The sequence below is a fragment of the Saccopteryx leptura genome, chromosome 2, assembly GCF_036850995.1.
Source record: "Saccopteryx leptura isolate mSacLep1 chromosome 2, mSacLep1_pri_phased_curated, whole genome shotgun sequence".
NCBI classification, from domain to species: Eukaryota; Metazoa; Chordata; class Mammalia; order Chiroptera; family Emballonuridae; genus Saccopteryx; species Saccopteryx leptura.
The window spans coordinates 8,616,076-8,636,500 of record NC_089504.1 but is presented as its reverse complement, the minus strand read 5'-3'; the positions used below and the strand labels follow the sequence as shown (position 1 = coordinate 8,636,500).

General features: G+C 57.2%; 1 protein-coding gene across 13 annotated transcripts in view; it reads left to right on the top strand.

Annotated features, from left to right (window-relative positions):
* Positions 1-20,425, top strand: part of RALGPS1 (Ral GEF with PH domain and SH3 binding motif 1) — a 331,320-nt gene that overhangs the window by 295,632 nt on the left and 15,263 nt on the right. For 9 of the 13 annotated variants that reach the window (XM_066367128.1, XM_066367127.1, XM_066367126.1 and 6 more), the window contains 3 exons: positions 9,450-9,576; positions 10,976-11,130; positions 13,337-13,388. In XM_066367128.1, the coding sequence (XP_066223225.1) occupies positions 9,450-9,576; positions 10,976-11,130; positions 13,337-13,388 (334 nt within the window). The remainder of the gene's footprint in view (positions 1-9,449; positions 9,577-10,975; positions 11,131-13,336; positions 13,389-20,425) is intronic. The other 4 variants (XM_066367131.1, XM_066367130.1, XM_066367129.1 and 1 more) reach the window with 2 other exon arrangements.

Here is a 20,425-nt window from a genome sequence, read left to right as displayed (position 1 = left end):
TTAAAAGTGTTGGTCTTACATAAAATGCACACATTTACTTGTATTTAGTGTTAAACATATTGTATGGCTCTCACAGAATTACATTTTAAAATATGTGGCGTTCATGGCTCTCTCAGTCAAAAAGGTTCCCGACCCCTGACTTAGTGGCACAAAACCATTTTATGACAAGCTTTGACTCTGGGCATCAGATAGGACACAGCCAGACAGCTTGTCTCTGCCCCACAATATATGTGGCCTTAGCTAGAAAGATGTGAAGACAGAGGGGCTCAGTGCCCAGAGCCTAGAATCATCTGGACACGCTCGGTGGGGTGGCAGTCGGGGCAGAACACTTAGGTACACGTGGCCTCCCGTGTGACCGGGGCTACCTCGCCACATGGCAGCCTCAGGGTCGTCAGACTCGTACCTGGCAGGGATTTCCCAGACAGATGTCTCGACAGTAGGGCGGAGGTTGCAGCACAGCATGTCTGACCCACCTCGGAAGTCATATAGCTTCACTTTTGCCACTGTGGATCACGGCTGTCACAGAGGCCTGCCCAGGCCCAAGAAGAGGGGTAGGCACGGCCACTCAGTAGGAGCAGCGTCAGAGAATTTGTGCACATGTGTCCAAACCACCATACCGCTGGTTCACAGCGGACACTGAGGCCTAAAGATGATGATGATGGTGATGGTGACAGCTAACATGTATTGAGCACACTCTCTCTTCTAAGCACGTGTTCACTCAGAGACCCTCACACCTACCCTGAGAGTGGGGGTCCCAGATCCTTACTCTACAGGAGCAGGTGCTCATCTCATACATGGGTGAAGGGCAAAGCCAGTGGCTAAGCCTGGGGGTCTGGATGGTCACGCCCTCATCCAGCAGCGAAAGAAGCAGGATGCGGATGAGGGTCCTAGAGTTCTCTGGGCTCGTGCCCCCGCCCCAGATGACAACCTTGGCACACCTGTGACTTTTCTACAGACACTTGAGTCACACACTCTTCCAGCTTGGTACTTGAAGGCTGGTTCTGTGTAAGAATCATAACTTCAAACCTAATTTGGCATAAAATACCTTTGCTCTAGCTGCGAGTTTCAGGCTGACTGCTTGTGGTGGGAGAACAGGGGCGCTGGGCCCTTCTCCCTCCCCAAGCGTGTGCTGCCTCCTTTAGCTTCTAACCACAGGTAACTGGCAGGAAGGACACAGCCTTAATGGTGGGTGCTGTGTCTTGGGACACAGGTGCCATCCCCAGGTGGCAGTTGATAACATTGATGCTTCTCACAGGCACATTCATGGGTTTTTCAGGGAACCCATAGGTTCCTTGACCTGGACAGATACAAAATCATTCCAGGGGCCTCTGTAGCCCCTCCCACAGCCCCTCGGAGTCTGCCCACCTCCAGGTCCCTGCTGCTTGGGTCCCCTCAACCCTCTGCCAACATTCGTCACAGGGGGCCACCTTGGTGCATAGGAGGCCACACTTTCCTTGTCCCAACAGGTCTGTGAGTGCAGCCAAGCCTAGTGTGGTCACTGCTGTCCTTTGGCTGTGGCTATGTGGGCTCCGCAGAACCAAGGTACTAGTTGTTCCCTGGGTCTCCCAATTGCTGGGGACATATTTCAAGATCCCCAAATGGTCTGTGGAGACCCCCCCTCCCCATTATGGTTGAATAGAAGAAGAGCACCTACGGGTGAGGGGTAAGGACTCCCCTTCTACGTGCTCCTCCTCCTCCCCTTTACAGCCTCAGAATGGGTGAAGGGAGCCGAGGTGAGGGGCTCAGGGGCTGGGACGCCAGTTTTCACACGTTTACCCTGGAAGTATACATCTGCTTTGTTCTGGAAGCCCCCCATCTTAGCCTGGTGCGTTGAGGTCAGGCAGAGGAACCGAGTCTCAAGCCTGGTTCTGTCTGACTCTGCTACCCTGCTGTGCCCAGCTCCTCACATGGCTCCACTAGCATCCCGGCATTCCTCGCTCCCTGTGGCCTGGGAATCTGGGCCTTCTGACTCCGAGGAGAAGAGATCTGGGCCTCAGCACAGTTGAAGGGTGATCTTGGCTCACGATAAGGACCCATGAGAGCTACATGTATAAGAAACAAAGAATGTGTGTGAAAGTGAAAGGGACCAGCTCCCAGGCTTGACCAAGAAACCTGGACAGAGAAAGGTTTCAACACAAACAGACTTTCTGTGCAGAAGGGCCCCGTGTCTCGGGTGCTGCTGGGCTCTGGAAGACCCAGAGAAGGACTGGTCCCTGGTCTAGGAAGAGGACTCTGAGCAGGCACAGGGAAGGAGCCGAGAGACAGAACGCCTTCCAGACTGGATGCCAGTGTGGCCTGTGCATCAGACGGATGGGGTGGTGCTTTCAAAGCTCCGGGTCATGGCCATTGTCATGCCCCTTCTCCACTGGGAGACTGTACCGTGAGCTCCCAGCTCAGCCCTGGACAGAGGCTAGACGGGAACGCAAGTCTTGTGACTCCAAGTTGAGTGCTTTCCTCTCTGCCACAGCTGCCTCCCATTAATTGCTGATGTGTGAGACTTGGAAAGCACCCCCGAAGGCAGCAGTGGGGCTGCCAGACTGCTTAAATCGGGCAGCGCTGAGCCAGGGCAGGGCCACTCGGATGCTGCTGGGAACCCGTGGGAACGAGGCTCCCGGCCCGGCCCTGTGTGCTCCTCGGCACAGACGCGCGTCTGCAGCTGGGAGCGCCGCACCAGCCATGCGGCACACTCTGCTGCGCTCCAGCTGCTCGCCCAGCCCTGAGCAGGGCACTGGACACCGGGCGCTGGACACAGCCCCTGCTCCCCAGAGCTGGTGTCTGGTGGGCAAGATGGGCAGTCAACAAGGAATCCCACACGATCCCTTAGTTACAAATGAGCGGGTGCAGGGAAGGCAAGTGCAGGCCGCCTGAGAACAGGTGACAGGAGGCCTCGGCCCAGGAGGAGGGTGACTGCCGCCTTTGTGAGAACTCAGGCGGGCACTCTGCAAAGCCCTGGGCTCAGGGATGACCTCACTGTCGTCTAGTTTAACCCCTGAACACAGAAATAGATCCGCAGGTCTTTCCCTCCTTCTCTCTCTCTCTTCCTGAGAGGAACTTCCTAGATGAACAGGAGATCGTCTGGGGCATTCCAGGCTTGTCTGCTGTGGTCCACGGGGCTCCTGGCAGTGCCCTGGTGCTGGCTGGGCAACCAAGGCGAAGGTGGGGCTCCTCCTGTTTGCTCTTTCTGGAGACCGGGACCAGAGGAACGGGGACCGCTGCTGCGTGCTGCAGCCCCAGAGATGGGTGCCTCCCACACAGGGCCTCCTCTGCAAGGAGGGAAGCGGTGGCTGGGGGCAGAACAGGTGGTTCTGGGACCCTTCTAGAATTACAGACGAAACAAGCTCACTTTCCTCATGCACCCAAATGAAACTTTTCTTAAGTATTTGTTCTAGTGACCCTGGTTTGACACAAGGTCCTTTCAGCCTTTGTCGTCTTCTTATCCTACAAACACCGTTTCCCCTGCATCCTGTCCCAGGCCTTCCCTCTTCTCACTAAGCTTACAACCCTGGGTACTCTCACCCCTCCTGGGGCTCCACACGTCCTTTTGTTGACATGTTCTGCACATCTGTCCCCAGCTGCCATCTGTCTCCCGAGCATTGCACCCATCTACCCAAGGGCCTCCAACATCAGTCCCAAGTGGAACTGCTTATTGGCTCCCTAAGTGGATGGCGGCAGCAGCTGGACCCCCTCCTAGACCTCTCTCATCCACATCCCTCTCTCCCATCCTGTGGTCTTGGCCACATCCATGTGCTCTCCAGCCAGAGTGAGCTTTCTAGGGTGCAAATCTGAGCACTTTACTCTCCTCCTAGAAATCTCCACACCTTCTCATTAAACCCTCGGCCCTCCCACAGCTTTACAGCCCTCCCCACACACACCTTCCCCACCCTCAGCTCTTCAGCTGGGCTGGCTCCCTGCAGCCTCGTCTCAGGGTCTTTGCATGTGCTGCTCCTTCTGTATCCACCCTGCCTCTGCTGGAAGTCTTGTGCTAGCCTGATGTCAGACTTCAGGTCCTCCCTGACCTTCCCCTGTTCTCAGACACACTGCTTACTCTCTACTGCTCCTCAGCTGTTTGACCAGGGAGCTCCTTAAGCCTTCCAACCTCAGGTCCCACGTCGCAGCATTGAGACAATATTGCCTGTGAGGCGGCGTTATGGCGAGGCTTAAATAAGATCCTGTGTACAGAGAGTAGCTCCATCTCTGACACTCTGTAGATGCTTGATGATGTAGGCTGGTACCATGACCACCATTGTTATTGCCATGACAGTTGTACTATTGGTGTAGGTATTGCTAGTGCCAGATTTATTACAATGATTATCCTATCAAAGCATGTGTCTAGCCTGGGTGTCATTATCTGGTCACGGTCTCTCCCCCACTAGACTGTGGACTCCACGAAGGCAGAACGTCACCATCCAGCTCAGCCTGGCTCTCAAACCAGGCCTGGGGCCGGCAGAGTCAGGAAACATTTGTTGCAGGGAGTCTGCCAGGCTCCCTTTGTAGACACAGAATTCAGGTTCAGAGGTGCGAGGTGACTTGCCCAAATTCACTCCTGCAAGTGACAGATACCAGTGGGAGCCCAGGGCCTGCCTGCCTTTGGTTCCTGAGTTCTTTGCTTGTTGCCATCCACCATCCTTAGTCCTGGCCACTCGAAGCCATGATCAGGAGGCCTGTGCTGTTTTCTCTGCCAATCAGTGAGAGGTCTGTTGGGCAGTATGTTAGTTTCTTGAGAGAAATGTAATGAAAACCAGATTTTTTTTCGAAAATGATATCTCGTTCCCCACAGATTGTCAGTTTTCATATATTCCAATAAAACTGCTAAAGAAACAGCCACTTAAAGAGCTTTAAAGATTATTCATGGAAAAATTATGCTGAGGAAAAATAGAGCAGTCCTCTGAGATAGTCAAGCCCCATGGTCAGTTTTTCCAGCTGTTCGTGCCATATCGGGCCAGGCAGTGGGGACCACACTCCGCTAAGCAAGGCCAGAGCCCCAGCTCATTATCACCGCCCCCGCGCCTGCTGCTACCTACAGGACGTGGAGAAAACACTGCTTGCCAGCCAGTCAGCTCAGAGATGGTCCCAGAGGACACGTGTCCCTGGTGCAGTCACGTGGTGGCCATCCTGGGCTTGGTGGGGCAGGAACGTGAGGCCTTTCAGTAGCAGAGAGTGTCACTTACTGGCAGAGGCCACACCCACCCTAGGTCCCAACTGAATGGAAATTCTTCTTCTTCGGCGTCAGACTCAGGCTGTTGGTCAGCAGTGCAGGGGGTGGGAGTGGCCAGGGCCCAGGGCATCCAGAGCAGCACTGGTTTGACACTGGGCCCAGGGGGATCACAGCCACCTCTGCTTGGGCCCCCACCCTCCCCCGGCTGTGTGGAGGGGCATCTGAGGCCAGGCATGCCTTCCAAGGCTGTCCAAATCAGCAAGAAGGGGGTGGATACAATTCTCCTCCAGGAGGGAGTATAGCTGAATGGCAGATACCACGGGCACATCAGGGGCCGGAAGAGCCTGCAGGGGAGCAGAGCCAGGTGCAGAAGCCACAGGGAGACGGACAGGAGAGGTAGTCTGGTAGGAGTGAGCAGGAAGGCCAAGGAAGCTCTCAGAAGAGCCTTGAGTATCCAACTCTCGCAGCATCCATGGCTGGTTAAGAGAACAAACTAGCACCCCTCCAGCGCGTGACCAGGTGTGCTCCGAGCATCCCTTTTAGAATGGTGGTAGAGTACCCATGCAGTGGACTCAGTGAAATAGGCCGTGGAAGTGTCTAGTGAAGACTGGCGCATAGCTGTTGTAAAATACGCGTTAGTCCCTTCACCGTCCTTTCTCAGGAGTAGCAGCTGGGCCTTCGTCCCATAGTTCCTGGAGGAAGTGCTTCCTGCTATCAGATGCCCTCAAATATGTCACTGTGTTCCTTTTGCCTCCAGTTTTCACTAATGCTGACCTTTGAACTTAGAGCCTTTCCCTCACCAGGCTGTACCCCTGGGTTCAGGTCCTGCATGTAGTAGATATAGAAACCTTGGCTTTCTTACCTGTCAAACGGGCCTACTGAGTGTACCCACCTAATGGGCTGCAGCCCATGCACACAGCTTGGTGCCAGGAGAGAATCATTCAACCATAATTATCACCGTTATTGCTATGACAACCCAAGGGAGTCAAGTTCCAGTTCAAACCACAGGGGAGGAGCCATGCGATTTGACCTTTACAAAATATTTTCTGAACCCAGGGTGGGAGCCAGAGTGACTCAGGCAGAGAAACCATAATCCTGCTGATAAACAAGACGAATTCCACTCTCTGCACGGATTCATCTATTGAGCAATATCTGCAAAACAAAAACAAAGCAGGGTGGCTTCCACTCTTCCTTTTCCTCTCCAGCGGCTGCACGAGAATCTCCTCCCGGCATAGCTCGCGTTAGCTCCCGGGTTTGGAGCAGGAGTTCTCTCTCACCGGGACGCACTCCGGAACCACACCAGAATCACTGGAAGGGCAATGCCCAGCCCACCTGAGGCAGTGGAATCAGAGCCTCAGGCTGGCCCAGCACACCCCATTCCCACACGCTCTTCCCAGGACTCTGGTGCACACCCTGCTTGAGGATTCCAGCCTCAAAGCAGCCGATTGATGGTGGGGAACCCCTCGCCTAGAATCGCACACGCACGCCTTTGTTTTCTTCAGTACAATCTCAGTGCTGCCACACACTCTCAGAGGCCTGGCGTGGACCCCCAGGTGGCTGAGGTCCAGGCTCTGACTCTGAGTTCGTTACAGTCCTGTGCTGGTCAGGGCGCTCCCGTCAGGGACGGACGGAGTGCGTGTATGGCGGTGGTCCATAGACTGAAACGGAGCTGGACCAGTCCTACAGCGTAGTGACATCACAGCTGTCCTGACGTCACAGCACAACGCGTTACTCACATGTGCTGTGGGATGCTGGTGTAAACAAACCTGCACTGCCAGTCACATCAAAGTGTAGCACAAGTATATAGAGTACATAAGACCTGAGCACGATAATAAATGACTGTGTTACTGGTTTATGTCTTACTGTACTTTTAATCATTATTTTAGATGCTTTCTCCTTGTAAGAAAACAGCTTGCTGAGCAACAGTGTATTGTGTCATGCCAGCAGCAGCCTCAGACACTTCATGCTCAGTCTCTTGATGGCGTCATTTTCTCTTGCGCTTGATTTAATCCCGTGTTTTTGGACAGTAATGTGCAGCACAGGCTCGGGGCCTGGGCGCAGTAGCCCGGAGCAGCACCAGGCAGCCCGAGTGTGCAGCAGCTGCACCATCCAGGTTCATGGCCATGTACTCGATGCACATATCCCATTGTTAAGCAGTGTGTGAACTATCAGGGCTTGGTCTGTCGGAGCCCTGTTCTTGAGCCGCCATATGCAGGCAGGGACTGGGACCTCAGATGGCCTTGTCTCCTGCCAGGCCAGGTTGCCCAGGTAGCTGCCCCCAGAGGCAGGGTGGTGTGCTGGGGCCTCCTTGTTAAGGCTCTGGGGCTGCGAACAGCAGCATCACTAGCATGCCAAGGGCTCTGGTGAGAAGCCGAGGAGTGTTTATTGGTTTGGCAAAAATGAGGTCAATGGAAATCTCATTAGGTATGGAAACCAGATTTGAGTGACTTAAGGGATGAGTGAGAGGGACAGAAGCAGAGCGACAAGGAGTGCAAGTTCTGTTTGAGGAAGTGTGACTGACAGGAAGGGAGCTTGGGGTCCAGGGACCCACTTGACAGAAAACAGGAGCCTGGAGGGTGTTTATAGGCTGGAGGAAGGGGCCAGAGAGGGGAGAGGAGAGGGATGGAGTGCGGTAGCCTGGTTTCTCAGAGGAAACAGGACCGAGAGGAGGGACCAGCCGCGGACGGAGGAGGCCCCTTCCTAGACCCAGCAGGAAGGCTGGTCCCGATGGAGGCGCACGTGGCGGTGAGCGGCTGGGTGTGAGACACGGAACCTGACGACCGCGGTGTTCTCGTGGAAGTAGTGCCATCATCTGAAGGGCAGGGGTCTGTGAGTTGTGCAGGGGGCTTCAGGAAAGAGGTGATGTTTGGGAATAGCTGTTGAGGGGAACAGTGGAGAGCATTGGCCGAGGCCTGGTGAAGGGTTGGTGATGGGACCTTGGGGCATGAAGGAGAAGGTGCATATGCAGAGTGGGGTGTGGGGGAGAGCAGGGTACACGGCAGCTGGGACCCAGAACGCTGAGCTCGGGAGATCTGAGTCGCCCTGCCTCGCAAACCTTCCCAAGTGCCAGAAGGGAGCCAGGCCACCTGCAGCGGATAGGCTGGCACATCTCAATAGTGATGAGCCAACCTGGACCCTTAGGTCACTTGTGGAGCTGCAGTAGCTGGTGGTGGCAGACCTGAGGTCCCGGCAGGACCACAGGCCGCAGGCCCTCCGGCAGCAGCTCCGGGCTTGCTGTTTGACTGCTCCTGTCTGTCCCCGGAGGCTAAGGGTCAGCACCTTGGGGTCACCTCCCTCAGGACCTCTCATCCCGAGCAATCACACAGTCCCAGAGCGCAGCAGAGGTCAGGACTGTGCCCTCGGGATGCAGCTGAGATGCTGCCAGCAGGAAGGGCTCCCGCTCTGTCTGCGTGCAGTGCTCCGTGGGGTGTGTGGTCCCAGCCTCCTAAATCTGATGGCACCTGTTGTCCCCATGACTGGGGCTGAGGAAAAGTTGGTACTATAATAAAACAAGTATGAGTGCTAACTGCGAAACTCTGCACACATTCCCCAGTGAGTGCTCCCACCCACCTGCAGATTATCTCCACTTTGCAGATGAGGAAACTGAGACTCCTGGGACTAAGTTCAGTGACCCACTCGAGGTCACCCGGGCACTGACTGGCAGGCCTGGGGGGGGGGGGCTGCCTCCCTAGCTGCGCCCTCACTCAGTGAGCCGCCCCTGGTGAGCTCTCCTCCCTTCTGTTGTGGGAGTGGACCGAGAAGAGGAAATGGCTGTAGAAGGCGGGGGGGGGGGGGGGCTGGGGATTCAGAAGACACACCACTACGTTTCAGCTTTCTTCCCTGGGGGCAGCCTTGGACAACCAGGCAGGGGCACCAAGCACAGCAGGACACCGGCCATCCCCACGATGTTATCCCCGGAAGTTAGTTATGCTGGGAATGAGGAGTAGAGAGCCTCGGGTAGACAGACAGCAGTGTGGTGGTGACCAGAGGGACATGGGGTGGAGGAGGAGGGGAAGGTACAGGGAGCATGGTGAGGGGGACCTGGCTCGGGGTGGTGCACGCAGTCCCTACTGTGTACAGATGATGTGTTACAGAATGTACCCCTGAAACCTGTGTACTTTTATTAACCAGTGTCACCCCAATACATTTTTTAAAAAGGAAAGTCATGGGGCATGATACGGCTGGCTGCGCCTACGGTGCTGGGCCTGGGCCTTTCCTCAGACCTGCCCGCAACCTCGGCCTCCAACCTCGGCCTCCACAGCCGCCCCCAGCACACGCTCTCTTCTGTCTGCAGGCCCCTCCGCCGGCTCCAGTTCTGTGAGGTTCAGCCGGCGCCCCACTTGTCCTGATGCGTCTGTTGCTGGCAGCCTCCCCACACCCCCGGTCCCAAGACACAGGAAGAGCCACAGCCTGGGCAACAAGTGAGTAACTGAGCGAACCCCCTCTGGCTCTTGGCCATGGGTGCAAGGGCTGCTGGGAGTGCCTGCCCACTGACGTCCTCCCTACCCAGTCGCAAGTGTCTGCCGAATGCTCTTGGTGTCCCCGGCTGGGCCCTCTCTTCAGGCTGGCACGGGGTCAGGGCGAGCTGAGGTGACACTGGTGGCAGGTCTCCCCGGCGCGGTAGCCAATGGAGAAAGCATTCAGGGACGCGTAGGGAAGCAGTGCTGGGACTCCTCAGTCAGCACCTCCCTTACGTAAAGCCCAGAGTCCAGTGGGCACTGGGACTATCATCCAGGCAGGACTGGGTGTCTCCTGGTCCCTGCCGGTCTCAGGGCTCAGAGTCTCTCCTTGCCCTTTGCAGAATAGAGAGCCTGCAGAATAGTGAACCTGCTGCTGGCTCACCTGGCCCTGTGGGGCTGGCAGCTGGGGCATGTGGTCCTCAGTATGGCCAGGAGCAGCCGTGCCCGTGTCCCCAAGATGTTGGGCACAGGCTCCTGAACATTTGGGTCCATCCCTCCCTCCTGTTCCTGCCTTCCTTCCTTCTTCTTATCTTCTCCCTTCCTTCTTTCCCTCCTGCCCTTTCTCCACCCTTCCTCCCTTCCTCTCTTCCTCCTTCCCTCCTTCCCTCCCCCCTTCCTCTTTTCCTTCCTCCCTTTCCTCTTTTCCTTCCTTACCCCTTTCCTCTCTTCCTCTCTCCCTCCTTCCCTCCCTCCCTTTCTCCCTCCTTCCTTCCTCCCTCCTTTCTGTCCTCCCTCCCTTCCTTCCACCACTAAGACACAAGCATCAGTCAGCCCAGGCTGGCCCTGGGGCTATCAGTAGGGTGGAGGAGAAAATGGTTGCTCTCTGAGTGTGCAGGGCGGCCTTCGTGCTAGGCATTCTGGCCCGTGCCCGTCGGCATGACCTCACTGAGCCCTGCAGCTCTCCGAGGTGGGTGCTGTGCTATGTGTGTTGTAAGCACGAGCCCAGCGACTTCAGTGGGGTGAGCACCTGCAGTGCTGGGTGAGGTGGGAGCAGGGATCTGGACCAGTTGTGTGTGACTCTAGAACCAGACACGATGAGCACAGGGCCATGCTCCCCCTCCTGTGTGCCCCGTTGCTCACAAGCACCCCCCACTCACTTGACCCTCATAATCATCCGGGAGACAGGCAGGGCAGTTCTGTCAGTCCCCGTCTGACAGATGGAGAAACCGAGGCCCAGATAGGGGATGTGACTTGCCCAAGGTCACGCCGTGAGATAGGGCAGAGCCTGGACTTGTCCCCGGTTCTAGGTGGAGGTCTTTTTCCTGCAGGTGCGCCGTCTGCTCAGGACCCCAGGGCAGGTGTAATATTGTGACTCCGTAGATAAGGAGCTTTGCCTTCTTTCTCCTTTTCCGTTTTCCAGTATGATGTGTCAATTGAGTGTAGTTGAGAGTAAAAGTGCCACCTTCCCATCGGAGAAAGCGAGGCACCTGCTGGATGACAGTGTCCTAGAGTCCCGCAGCCCCCACAGGGGCCTCGCGCTCACCTCCTCTGCCATCACCAATGGACTCTCCCTAGGTAAGCGTCTGGCCCGCGCACAGCAGCCGGTGCCGCCGCCCAGCGTGTGCTCGTGTCTGTCTGTCCCTGTGCAGCGCCCCGTGGCCCTCCCCGCGCAGAAGGGGCTCCCTGCAGGACCCAGCAGAGCAGGGAGGCCTTTGCCTCCTGGCCCCTGGGACGTCACAAAGTGCCCTAGGTTTGTCCTCACCCTGCTGGTGGCCTTGACCATGGCAAACAGGTGGAAGGAACAGCCAGACACACCTGCGACCCGCTGTCATTTGCTGACAGTTGCCAAAGCCTGGAGCTGCCCCCGTGGGGCTCCTGTCCCTGGAGCAGCTGTGGGCCCCACACGCCCGGCGAGGTTGGGGCAGCGGCCTGGTATGGCCGCCCGTGGGCTGCTGGGTTGTCACACGTGTGCTTGTCTTCAGACCCACACGTCTGAGTTAGGGAGGGTGGGAAAGGGTGTTCAGGGATGGATTGTATGGCTGAGCTTCAGCTGGAAATGGTGCTCATGTCAACAAGGGACTGAGCCAGGAGGCCAGGACGGGGCGAGGCCCACGTCAGGGCTGAGGACAGTGTTGAGCTCTGGTCTCGGGTCCGTCCCCCTGCAGTGCCCAGGTCACCTGTCATGACTGCCATCAGTTGAGAGTACTCTGCTAGCCGCGCCCTTGAGCGCGCCTGTACTTCTGTAGTCCTTATGTCTGTGTGTCCGTCTGCTTTCCTTCACAGGGAGCCCTCATGGTGCTGGCGGTGCTTTAGATGGTTGGGGGGGGTGAACTGGTGAGGCGGCAGGGTGGAGGGCCCATGAGCATGGGGAGGAAGGGGGTGTGGGGACAGGAAGAATGGGCGGCAGGAATCTCCTGTCCCACATCCCTGTGAAGTGAGACCAGAGTCTTAGGCAGTATTACCCCAGGGGACAGCTGTCTCCCACCACCAGAAAGTCTGTGACAAACAAGGTCCGTGTCTGCCTTCTGTCTTGGGAAGAGGTCATCCTGTGGGAGCTAGTCAGTGTCCAGCAGTGTGGTTCAGAAGTATGTGTACCTCGTAGAGGAGCTCGGGGGCCGTCTGTGGAGGGAGGCTGGTGAGACCGTGAGCAGGGCTCCTCTCAGAGACTAATGCTGGGGCACCGCGGTCACTGGGAGGCGGCCATCTGCAGTTGCCACACTATCTGGTCGTGGAGCCCTTTCCTCCGAGTGTCCTGTGGGTGGGACTCTGTGCCAGGCTGGGCAGTGCCGGCCCAGGAGCCTTCCGCCGGGCGGCGCAGCAGCTGTTTCAGCCCCTGTAAACTTCCTGAGCTGTGCCTGGGCCCAGGCCTGCTCTTCCTGAACAGAAAACTGGGTCAGGCTCAGTGCTGCCCAGTGTCCAGGTAGGAGATCACCGGGCATCTGGCTTCTCCGCTCTGCTATTCGGGAATCTCAGGCGTTTTTCTGACCAGAGCTGAAAGCCCAGGGTCAGGTGGCTGTGTCCGTGTGCCCTGTTTGGGCTGAACTGGTCCTCTCTGTCCTTTAACTCCCAGCGGGCCTCAGACCGCCTCCTTCCCCCTTCCCCACCGCCCAGCCTGGGTGCCCTCCAGCAGCCCAGGCAAAGAGCACTGAACCAAGGCGCCTCAAGTCCGGGGGGGCGGGGGGTGCAAACGCTAGTGGCCTGACAGGCATCTCTGTGCTGTCCTTGTGGCTGGAGAGCCCCTGAGGACAGGCTTGGGGGAGGGGTGAGCCCCCTCTGTGTGTACACTGGCCAGGGGTCTAAAGGGACCCTCCCTTGTGGTTCCTATCTAATGCTGGGCAGCTGCTCTGAGACCAGCCCCGCCAAGCCCTGACCCTCGGGGGAGGAATGTTTATTTGGCTTGTGCCCTCGCCAGCTGAGGCCTGGGCTAGCGCTGGTTTTCCTTAGGCCAGAAGGGAGGCAGGAGGGAGCCGGGCGGGCCATAGGGAGGCCTAAGGACCCAGGCGTGAGGGGTCCTGGGGCAGGCAGCTGCAGCCTTCTGGTGCTCAGTGGAAAGAGTGGAGTACCCACCGGGGACAATGGGATGGATGGTTCTTTGACCCTCCCAGCCCTCCCAGAGCAGAGAGGTGAAGTAGAAGCACAAAAACCGTCCCAGTGATGGATCAGGACTCTCCAGCATGTCCGTGGAGCTCAGGGCGTGGGCCCCGTGAGCCAGGGGAAGAGGCCCCGTGGGGTTGGCCCCGGCTGAGGCTGCCTCGCTCACTGATCTGTGTTCCTTTTCCAGGCAGTAGTGAGAGCTCAGAGTTTAGTGAAGAGATGTCTTCAGGGCTGGAAAGGTGAGTGTGGCCTCAGCTCGGCCTCCCTCCCAGGGGAGGGGCTCAGGGCCCCAGGGAGCTGGGGACAGCTCCGTCAGGGAGTAGCCACAGCCACAGTGCACTGGCCCAGGCTGGTGAGGCTGCTCTGCGCAGCTCAGCTCAGCTCCGCCCTGCCCAGGCCCAGGCCCAGGCCCAACAGAGGGAAGGGCAGGTGGGATCCTAGCCCCATGCTCTAAACAGCCCCTCACCAACTGGCCAGAGCTAGCCCGGGAGCCTGAGGTCAGCGCCTCCTCAGGCCCAGCTGCTCAGGGGGCCTGGGGGCAGATCTGGCCTGAAATGTGGGCCTTGTACCAGAAGCTTGAGAATGGGTCTAGTCTGCAGTTGGGCATGTGGCTCCACCTGGTGGGGTCTGGGGGTGCTGCAGCCACATGGCCTCAGGCCTTGGGCTGACACGCCCAGCCTGCCAGGCACTGGTGGCAACCAAGAGGGTCCCTCAGCCCAGGGTTTGGCTCCCTGTGGGGAGCCCATCTGCCAGGTAGTGGGGCCTCCTGCTCAGGAATTCACCTGGGCACTTAGTCCACGTAGGGTGCTTTCCCTGGGCCTGGTACCACGGGGTTCTGGGGAGACCGGGACTCTGAGTGGGGAGCCCCATAGCCCTGCACTCCAAATGGGCCCCCAGAGGTGAGGGGCGCTGTGGGGACTCTGAGGACAGGCAGGAAGAAATCCACTGGCATGGAGTGTCGTGAGAGGCGGGTTCGCACCATCCTTCAGACGGCTCCTCCACTAGCGTAGGGGGCTGTGTGCACAGACAGGCACACACACACTATACACACTGTACTCACACACTCACGTGTTCTCATGTGTGGGTGAACATAGCCACACACGTACATTTGCATACATGCATGTACATGCATATCTCATACAGGTGCATGCTTCACATAAACATATGCACATGTGCGCTCACACACACATGCACACTTGTCCCCTGGTGCTGAAGCCTCCCGGCTCCTCAGTCCCCATAATCATACAATGGCCCGAGAGGAGGGAGAGCCCGCTGCACGTCCTCACAGGGCGAGGGGCTGTAGCGAGGCGGAAACTGGTCTTTGTTGGTCATTCCCTGTGCCGGGCGCTGTTTTGGTCTCACCAAGCCCCCAAACACTTGTACACAGTTCCCACTTTATGCTCACGGACAGCAAGGCACAGAGAGGGGAAGTGCCCGTCTTGCCTTGCCCTCCTTTACAGGGGCCGAGCTGGCCCAAAGCTGCATCTCCCTGACCCTGAGCCCGCCTCTTCACCACCTTTCCAGACCTTGTCCGGAGACCTGCTGTGTCAGCTCCAGTAGCCCCGTCAGTCTGTCTGTCCCTGTGAATCCCAGGTGGAGGGCAGGAAGTGTGGGCAGCAGGGCCGTGAGCTCGCAGCGGAGCTGTCCCAGCTCTGTTCTCCTTCCTCAGGCAGGTGGGTTGTAACCCCCGCCCTCGCTCTGGGGCCACCTCAGCAGGGGGATGAGAACCAGGGGGGAGGCAGCGGGGACAGCCAGACCGCTGAGCAGAAGTGTGACTTTTCTCAGCACCAGTCAGAGGACTGGCTGACCATGAGGAAGGGGCTTACAAGCCAGCCAACGTCTTGACCCCAGCCACAGGCCAGTGAGGGTATGTCAAGTGGGACACGGGCACAGTGCCAAGATCCTGAATGTCATCCAGACCTGGACCTATTCATTGGCCCCCCACTCTCCTCCTCTCCTTCCCACCCCCTCCCTTTCTTCCCTCCTTCTCTCCTTCCCTCCTTCCTTCCTTCCCTAATTCATTCACTCATTCATTCATTCAGCACATTCATTAAGCGACTGCTCCCCGTCAGGCACAGCTCTGAGGGTAACAGAGCCAGTCCCTGCTAAGCGCCCCTGACTGAGGTTAGAGCCACCAGGAAGGAGGTGGAGAGAGGCTGTCTGCTCCAGAGAGACAGCCCTGTACCGGTTCAGGAGGCCACTGGAACACAGCGTTCTTTTCTGTCACTTAGACTGTAGACAGTTTTCTCTCTGTCACTTAGACTGTAGCGGTAGCTGTCCCACCCGCACAGATGTCTACCCTAGGTGCTCTAGCAGGGCTCCCCCTTAAGCACGGGCATCACACGAGCCCCTCCACGCAGACGCCCAGCAGCCTTCAGACCAGCCCTGCAGAGACAGTGTCCTGTTGCTCACTCTCTCGGTCCCAGCGCCTGGGCCAGTGCTTCTGTGCGCAGGGGGACAGGAGACCGCCTACTTTGGAAGGTACCAATGGGTCTAGGAAGTTCCCTGCAGTCCCTTCCGAGACCCACAGCAGTCCTGACGATCCTGAGGTTGCTGCCTCGTGGCCTCCAGCTCCTGTGTCCTGGCCTCCGGTCTCCATTTCCGTCCTGTGCTAGCCTCTTCATGTCCACCAGAAAGAGCCCACTGCCTCGGTCCCCGGAGGGCAGGATTTAGCTCACACACTTTGAAATCTTGGTTACATATTATTTCTCTCACAGGTCAGTGACCACTGTTCACGTCACCTGGGCCTCTCTTATTCACAACCTTCACCCACCTGCTGCTCAGCTCCACTGGGCCTTCCTCCCTGGCCTCCCCAAGCTGTGTGCTCCTGCTCTGTAAAGGAGAGCAGGTTCCCTCTGCCCCAGAGCTGGGGTGTCACCCTGCCGGCGCCCAGAGGCCGGTGTCTGCCCAGAAAGAACCCCCAGAGCACTTGACATGTCTCAGAGCCCCCGGCAGACGCTGTAGGTGCACAGCTCTGCATCTCCACGTCCACAGGGGTGGACAGTGGCCCTGAACCAGGGCCCCACCCAGGGGAGTGAGATAGGAGAGGAGGTCCTGGCTTTCCTAGTCCCCAGAGGCCAGGCTGGAGTAGGGCCAATGCCTTGCCTCACAGCCCTGAAGCTTAGGGGCCATAGCCTTTAAATGAGCTGCCCACTGCCCCCCAGCCCTGGTGACAGGCTTGGCCCAGGAAGAGAAATGAACAGATACTAGCATGATGGGCAGGGAGGCCCCAGGCCAGTGACCCCGTCCCTGGCACACACCCCTCCATTGACTTGCAGGCACATCTTAATCACCCTTTATGCCACTGGGAACAGGCAGGTGGGAGGGTTCCTATTGTCCGGTCAAGGCTGGGATCACCAGGGCCTGTCTGGCAAGTTGACCCTCCCTGAGTTTATACATATGGACATTTTAGCCTGGTGGCCCGAAGGTAGTTGTGGGTGGCAGCCAGAGCTCATGCTGTGCTCACTGCTTCCTTGAGGTGGCCAGGGGACCCACTGCATTGTTCTCTGTGAGAGTAGGCCAGGCTGAGAGGTGGCATGGCCACCAACCCTTGTTCTTGCTGGGAGTATGAAGTGAGGATTCAGGGACGAAGGGGACCCTCTAATGCTGCTCTCATCTTCCATTCCCTCGTCCACTGCAGCCTCAGCAGGGTCACAGGGCCTGCGGGCTGGGGAGGGGCAGCCTGACCCGGGTAGGCAGTCGTCATGTCTCAGTGCCCGGCTGCCCTCAGGACCCTGCCCTATCTGCAGGGTCCAGAATGAGGACAGAGTGGTGGGTCAAGGCCCTCAAGAGCCAGAGGCTAGAATCGCTGGGAGGGAAAGGGGGCTTCTCTCCTAAAATGCTCCCTCGCATTTCCAGCCAGCAGTTCTCTCACTTCAGTGTCATGAGTGTGGGGACAAAGGCAGAAGGAGAGTCCCGCGTCACACTCTGAGGGGAGGGAGGCCTCCTTTCCCTTGTCCACGTGGACTTCACTGGGAGCAGGGACTGGGTGTTGCATGGCAGCCCTGGAGCAGACTTTGGGCTTCTCAGAAATCAAACGGGGAAGGGAGTGCTGCCGTCGGGCCCAGCGGCACAGGGTGACAGTGCTTCTCTGTGCCCGACTGGTCTAAAAGTGAGAATAAGAGTGTCAGTCTAGGAGCTAAAAGTTCACATGAGCATTTTTAAAAGAGGTACACAATGGATGATAGAGACAAACATGTATGTAGGAATGAAAATATATTATTCATTTGGTTATCTCAGAGTTGTAAGGTTATTAAGTTTCTTTCCTTTATGTTTTTTTCTGTCTTCTCCAAATTTTTCACAATATATAAACGTTTCTTAGACCCAGAAAAAAATTAACATTTAACTTCTTTTTAAAGAAGATATCACCATAAATGTCTATTGATCTGTTTTTAAGAAATGAAATATGGCCCTGGCCAATCAGCTCAGTGGTAGAGCATTGACCTGGCATGTGGATGTCCCGGGTTCAATTCCCAGTCAGGGCACACAGGAGAAGCAACCATCTGCTTCTCCTCCCTACCCCTCTTGATTCTCTCTCCTTTTCTCCCCCATCCCCTTCTGCAGCCATGGCTCGATTGGAGCAAGTTGGCCCCAGGCGATGAGAATGGCTCCATGGCCTCTGCCTCAGGTGCTAAGAAGAGCTTGGTTGCTGAGCAACAGAGCAATGCCCCAGATGGGCAGAACATCTCCCCCTAGTGGGCTTGCTGGGTGGATTCCTGTTGGAGCACATGAGGGAGTCTATCTCTCTGCCTCCCCTCCTTTCACTGAATTTTTTTAAAAAAAGGAAATATGAAATTATATCATAAAGTTCATTACAAAACACTTTTCCACCTGTCTTCTCTAATATGATGTGGCCAGTCTGTATGGAAGGGCATAAGAGAGTGAGAGATGGCCCAGAATGTGGGTGGGGAAGACGAGGACTCGGGAGACCTTGGAGGAAGCCAAGGGGAGGGGAAGGAGGACAGGGAGGAAATTGTGACACCCTCCCTGTAGTAGAGCTGCCTCCTCCTCCTTCCCAGGACAAAGCAGGGACTGGTTACAGCTCCCAGTCGGGTCGGGAGACAGTGATTAGATAAGTGGTGCCCGTTTCACAGAGGATCAGCCGTGGGAGTGTCCAGCAGGGGACCAAGTCAGACTGTAGGTTCAGGGGTGGCCCCTGTAGAGGTGATGGTTAAGCAGAAACCCGAGGACTTTTGGTAAAGAGGACCACAGTGAGCCCTCAAGGGAGTCCCAGGAACTGTGCCAGGATGGGAGAGGTGGCCCAGGAAGGCTTGGTGTCTCTAAGAGTCACTGCAGGAGAGGATGTATCCAGGTCTCTGAAGTCCCCAGCGTACCTCACAGTGAAAGATCATGGTCTGGCTTCCGGACACTGCTTGCGGCACGGGGGGCGGGGGGAGCTGCGGTCAGGACTGTGACTGTGTCCGTGACCACGGGCCTGTCTCACCCTCTCTGAGTCTTAGGCCTCAACTCTGCAGGGAGGGCGCTCCCAGGAAATGGCACATAAGTTAGAGTTGCTACATTTGGGAAACTTACTTTGGGATATGTATGAATTTTTCTTAGTGGGTATCTCTTGCCAGCAAGCGAGTGATCCAGGGGGCCTAAAGCTGGGGGGGGTGAAGAGAAAATTCCCGTGGTGGCAGTTCAGTCATTATGGAATGGATGGACTAGAATGAAGGCAAGTGTCCACCAGCCCTGGCTGGCCTCCAGGACGCACTGAACACAGAAGGGCCCCTTTAAGAGAGCGCTGCCAACAGTTGGCCGCACAGGTGCCCCAGGGTGTGGAGGGAGCTGGGTGGTACAGTTCCTGCCCTGTGTGAGGGTGACTTGTTCTTAGCTGTGGACTCTTCCAACATCCTTAAGGAGACTCCAGGAAGTGGCATTGTGGCAGCAGAGCCCCAAGCCTGATACCCTCAAATCAGAGTTTGGAAAGACACTCTTTCCCTTCCTTGAGATCAGAGGACTCTGGCAGAGGCCCTGGTGGGCCAGGGCTCGGTGGGGCTCTGGAGGCCACCCTGAAGGGGAGGGGCCCATCTCAACTGAGGTGCGACCACGAGAGTGGCTTTTTTCAGGGTGACTCTCACAGAGGGTCTCGCCACCACCCCACCCTGTGCCTGAGGGCCAGGAACCCCCCAGGCTCTGCCCCTCAGCTGTCACCCTTCAGTCTGGCTTCCCCAGTCCGTCCGCTCTGGTCCCCACACTGCTGCTCTGCCCCAGGGGGCAGCCCAGTTGGGTGATGTGCCTAGTTCCTGATACTGGTTTCCCTCAAACATGCCGTCTCTCGCCTTGTTCTCAGCAGCAGACACTGGAGTCTGGCAACTGGGGCTCCACCCAGGAGCTCAGGCCCCTCTGAGAGAGTGCAGTGGGCAGTGGTACCTGCGCCTTGCTCCTGCCCCTGCCCCTGGGTCCCAGCTGCAAGGGCTGGGCCCTGCTCATAAGCTGCTGCTGCTTCCTGAGTTGCTGAGAAATCTGCCTCAGCCTCTCTGTCCACCGCCTACAGCCCGAGTCAGGTCCTAGGAAGGGGCAGGACTCTCCTGTCTGGAGTCGAGCCTGCTCGATGTATATCTATCTGCTCTACTCCCCTCTCTCTATGCAGACCAGGCTTCTAGACTCCTCAGTTCACAGAGGGGAAAGCAGACACCTCACAGCTCCCAGGTTTACCTGTTACAGCTTCACCGAGTCTCAGAGCTTGACTTCAGTCTCTCAAGTCCGCTAATTTTCAGGAGCGCATATCTGACTGCCCTCAGGACCCATCAGTGGATCAGGGACATTGCCCAGAGGAGAGTGAGTGGCCCACAGGCAGTCAGGTCCGTGAACAAGTACTGCTGGAGAGACGCCCCGGGGCCCAGCAGCACTTGGTGGCAGCTTCCTGAGGGCAGAGGAGGGTGCATCATCAGGAAGTGGTGTCCAACCTGGCTTGCTGCCTACCCAGGGTGTGATGTGGGCACTGGTGATGAGCAGCCCACCGGGACCCTCCCACAGACACACTCCTACCAGGATCCTGTGCACTTGGAGAAGAATGGGGAGGGATCCTGTGTCTGCTAAGACAAGATTACTGTCACCCCAGTGTGATTATCCAAGACTTCTCTCTGCCCCCCCCAACCTCCTAAACCAGTAACAGGGAATCGGGGTTAAATGATAAGATTTAACCCCCAAGATCCCTGCTGCCTAATGTGTACCTCGACGTCAAAGGGAAGGCATCTTTCAGACCTGTCTCGGTCAGTCTGAATTCTCATGGTGCTGCTGGCCCAAGCAGGGCCTGGCTGCTTCCACCTCGATA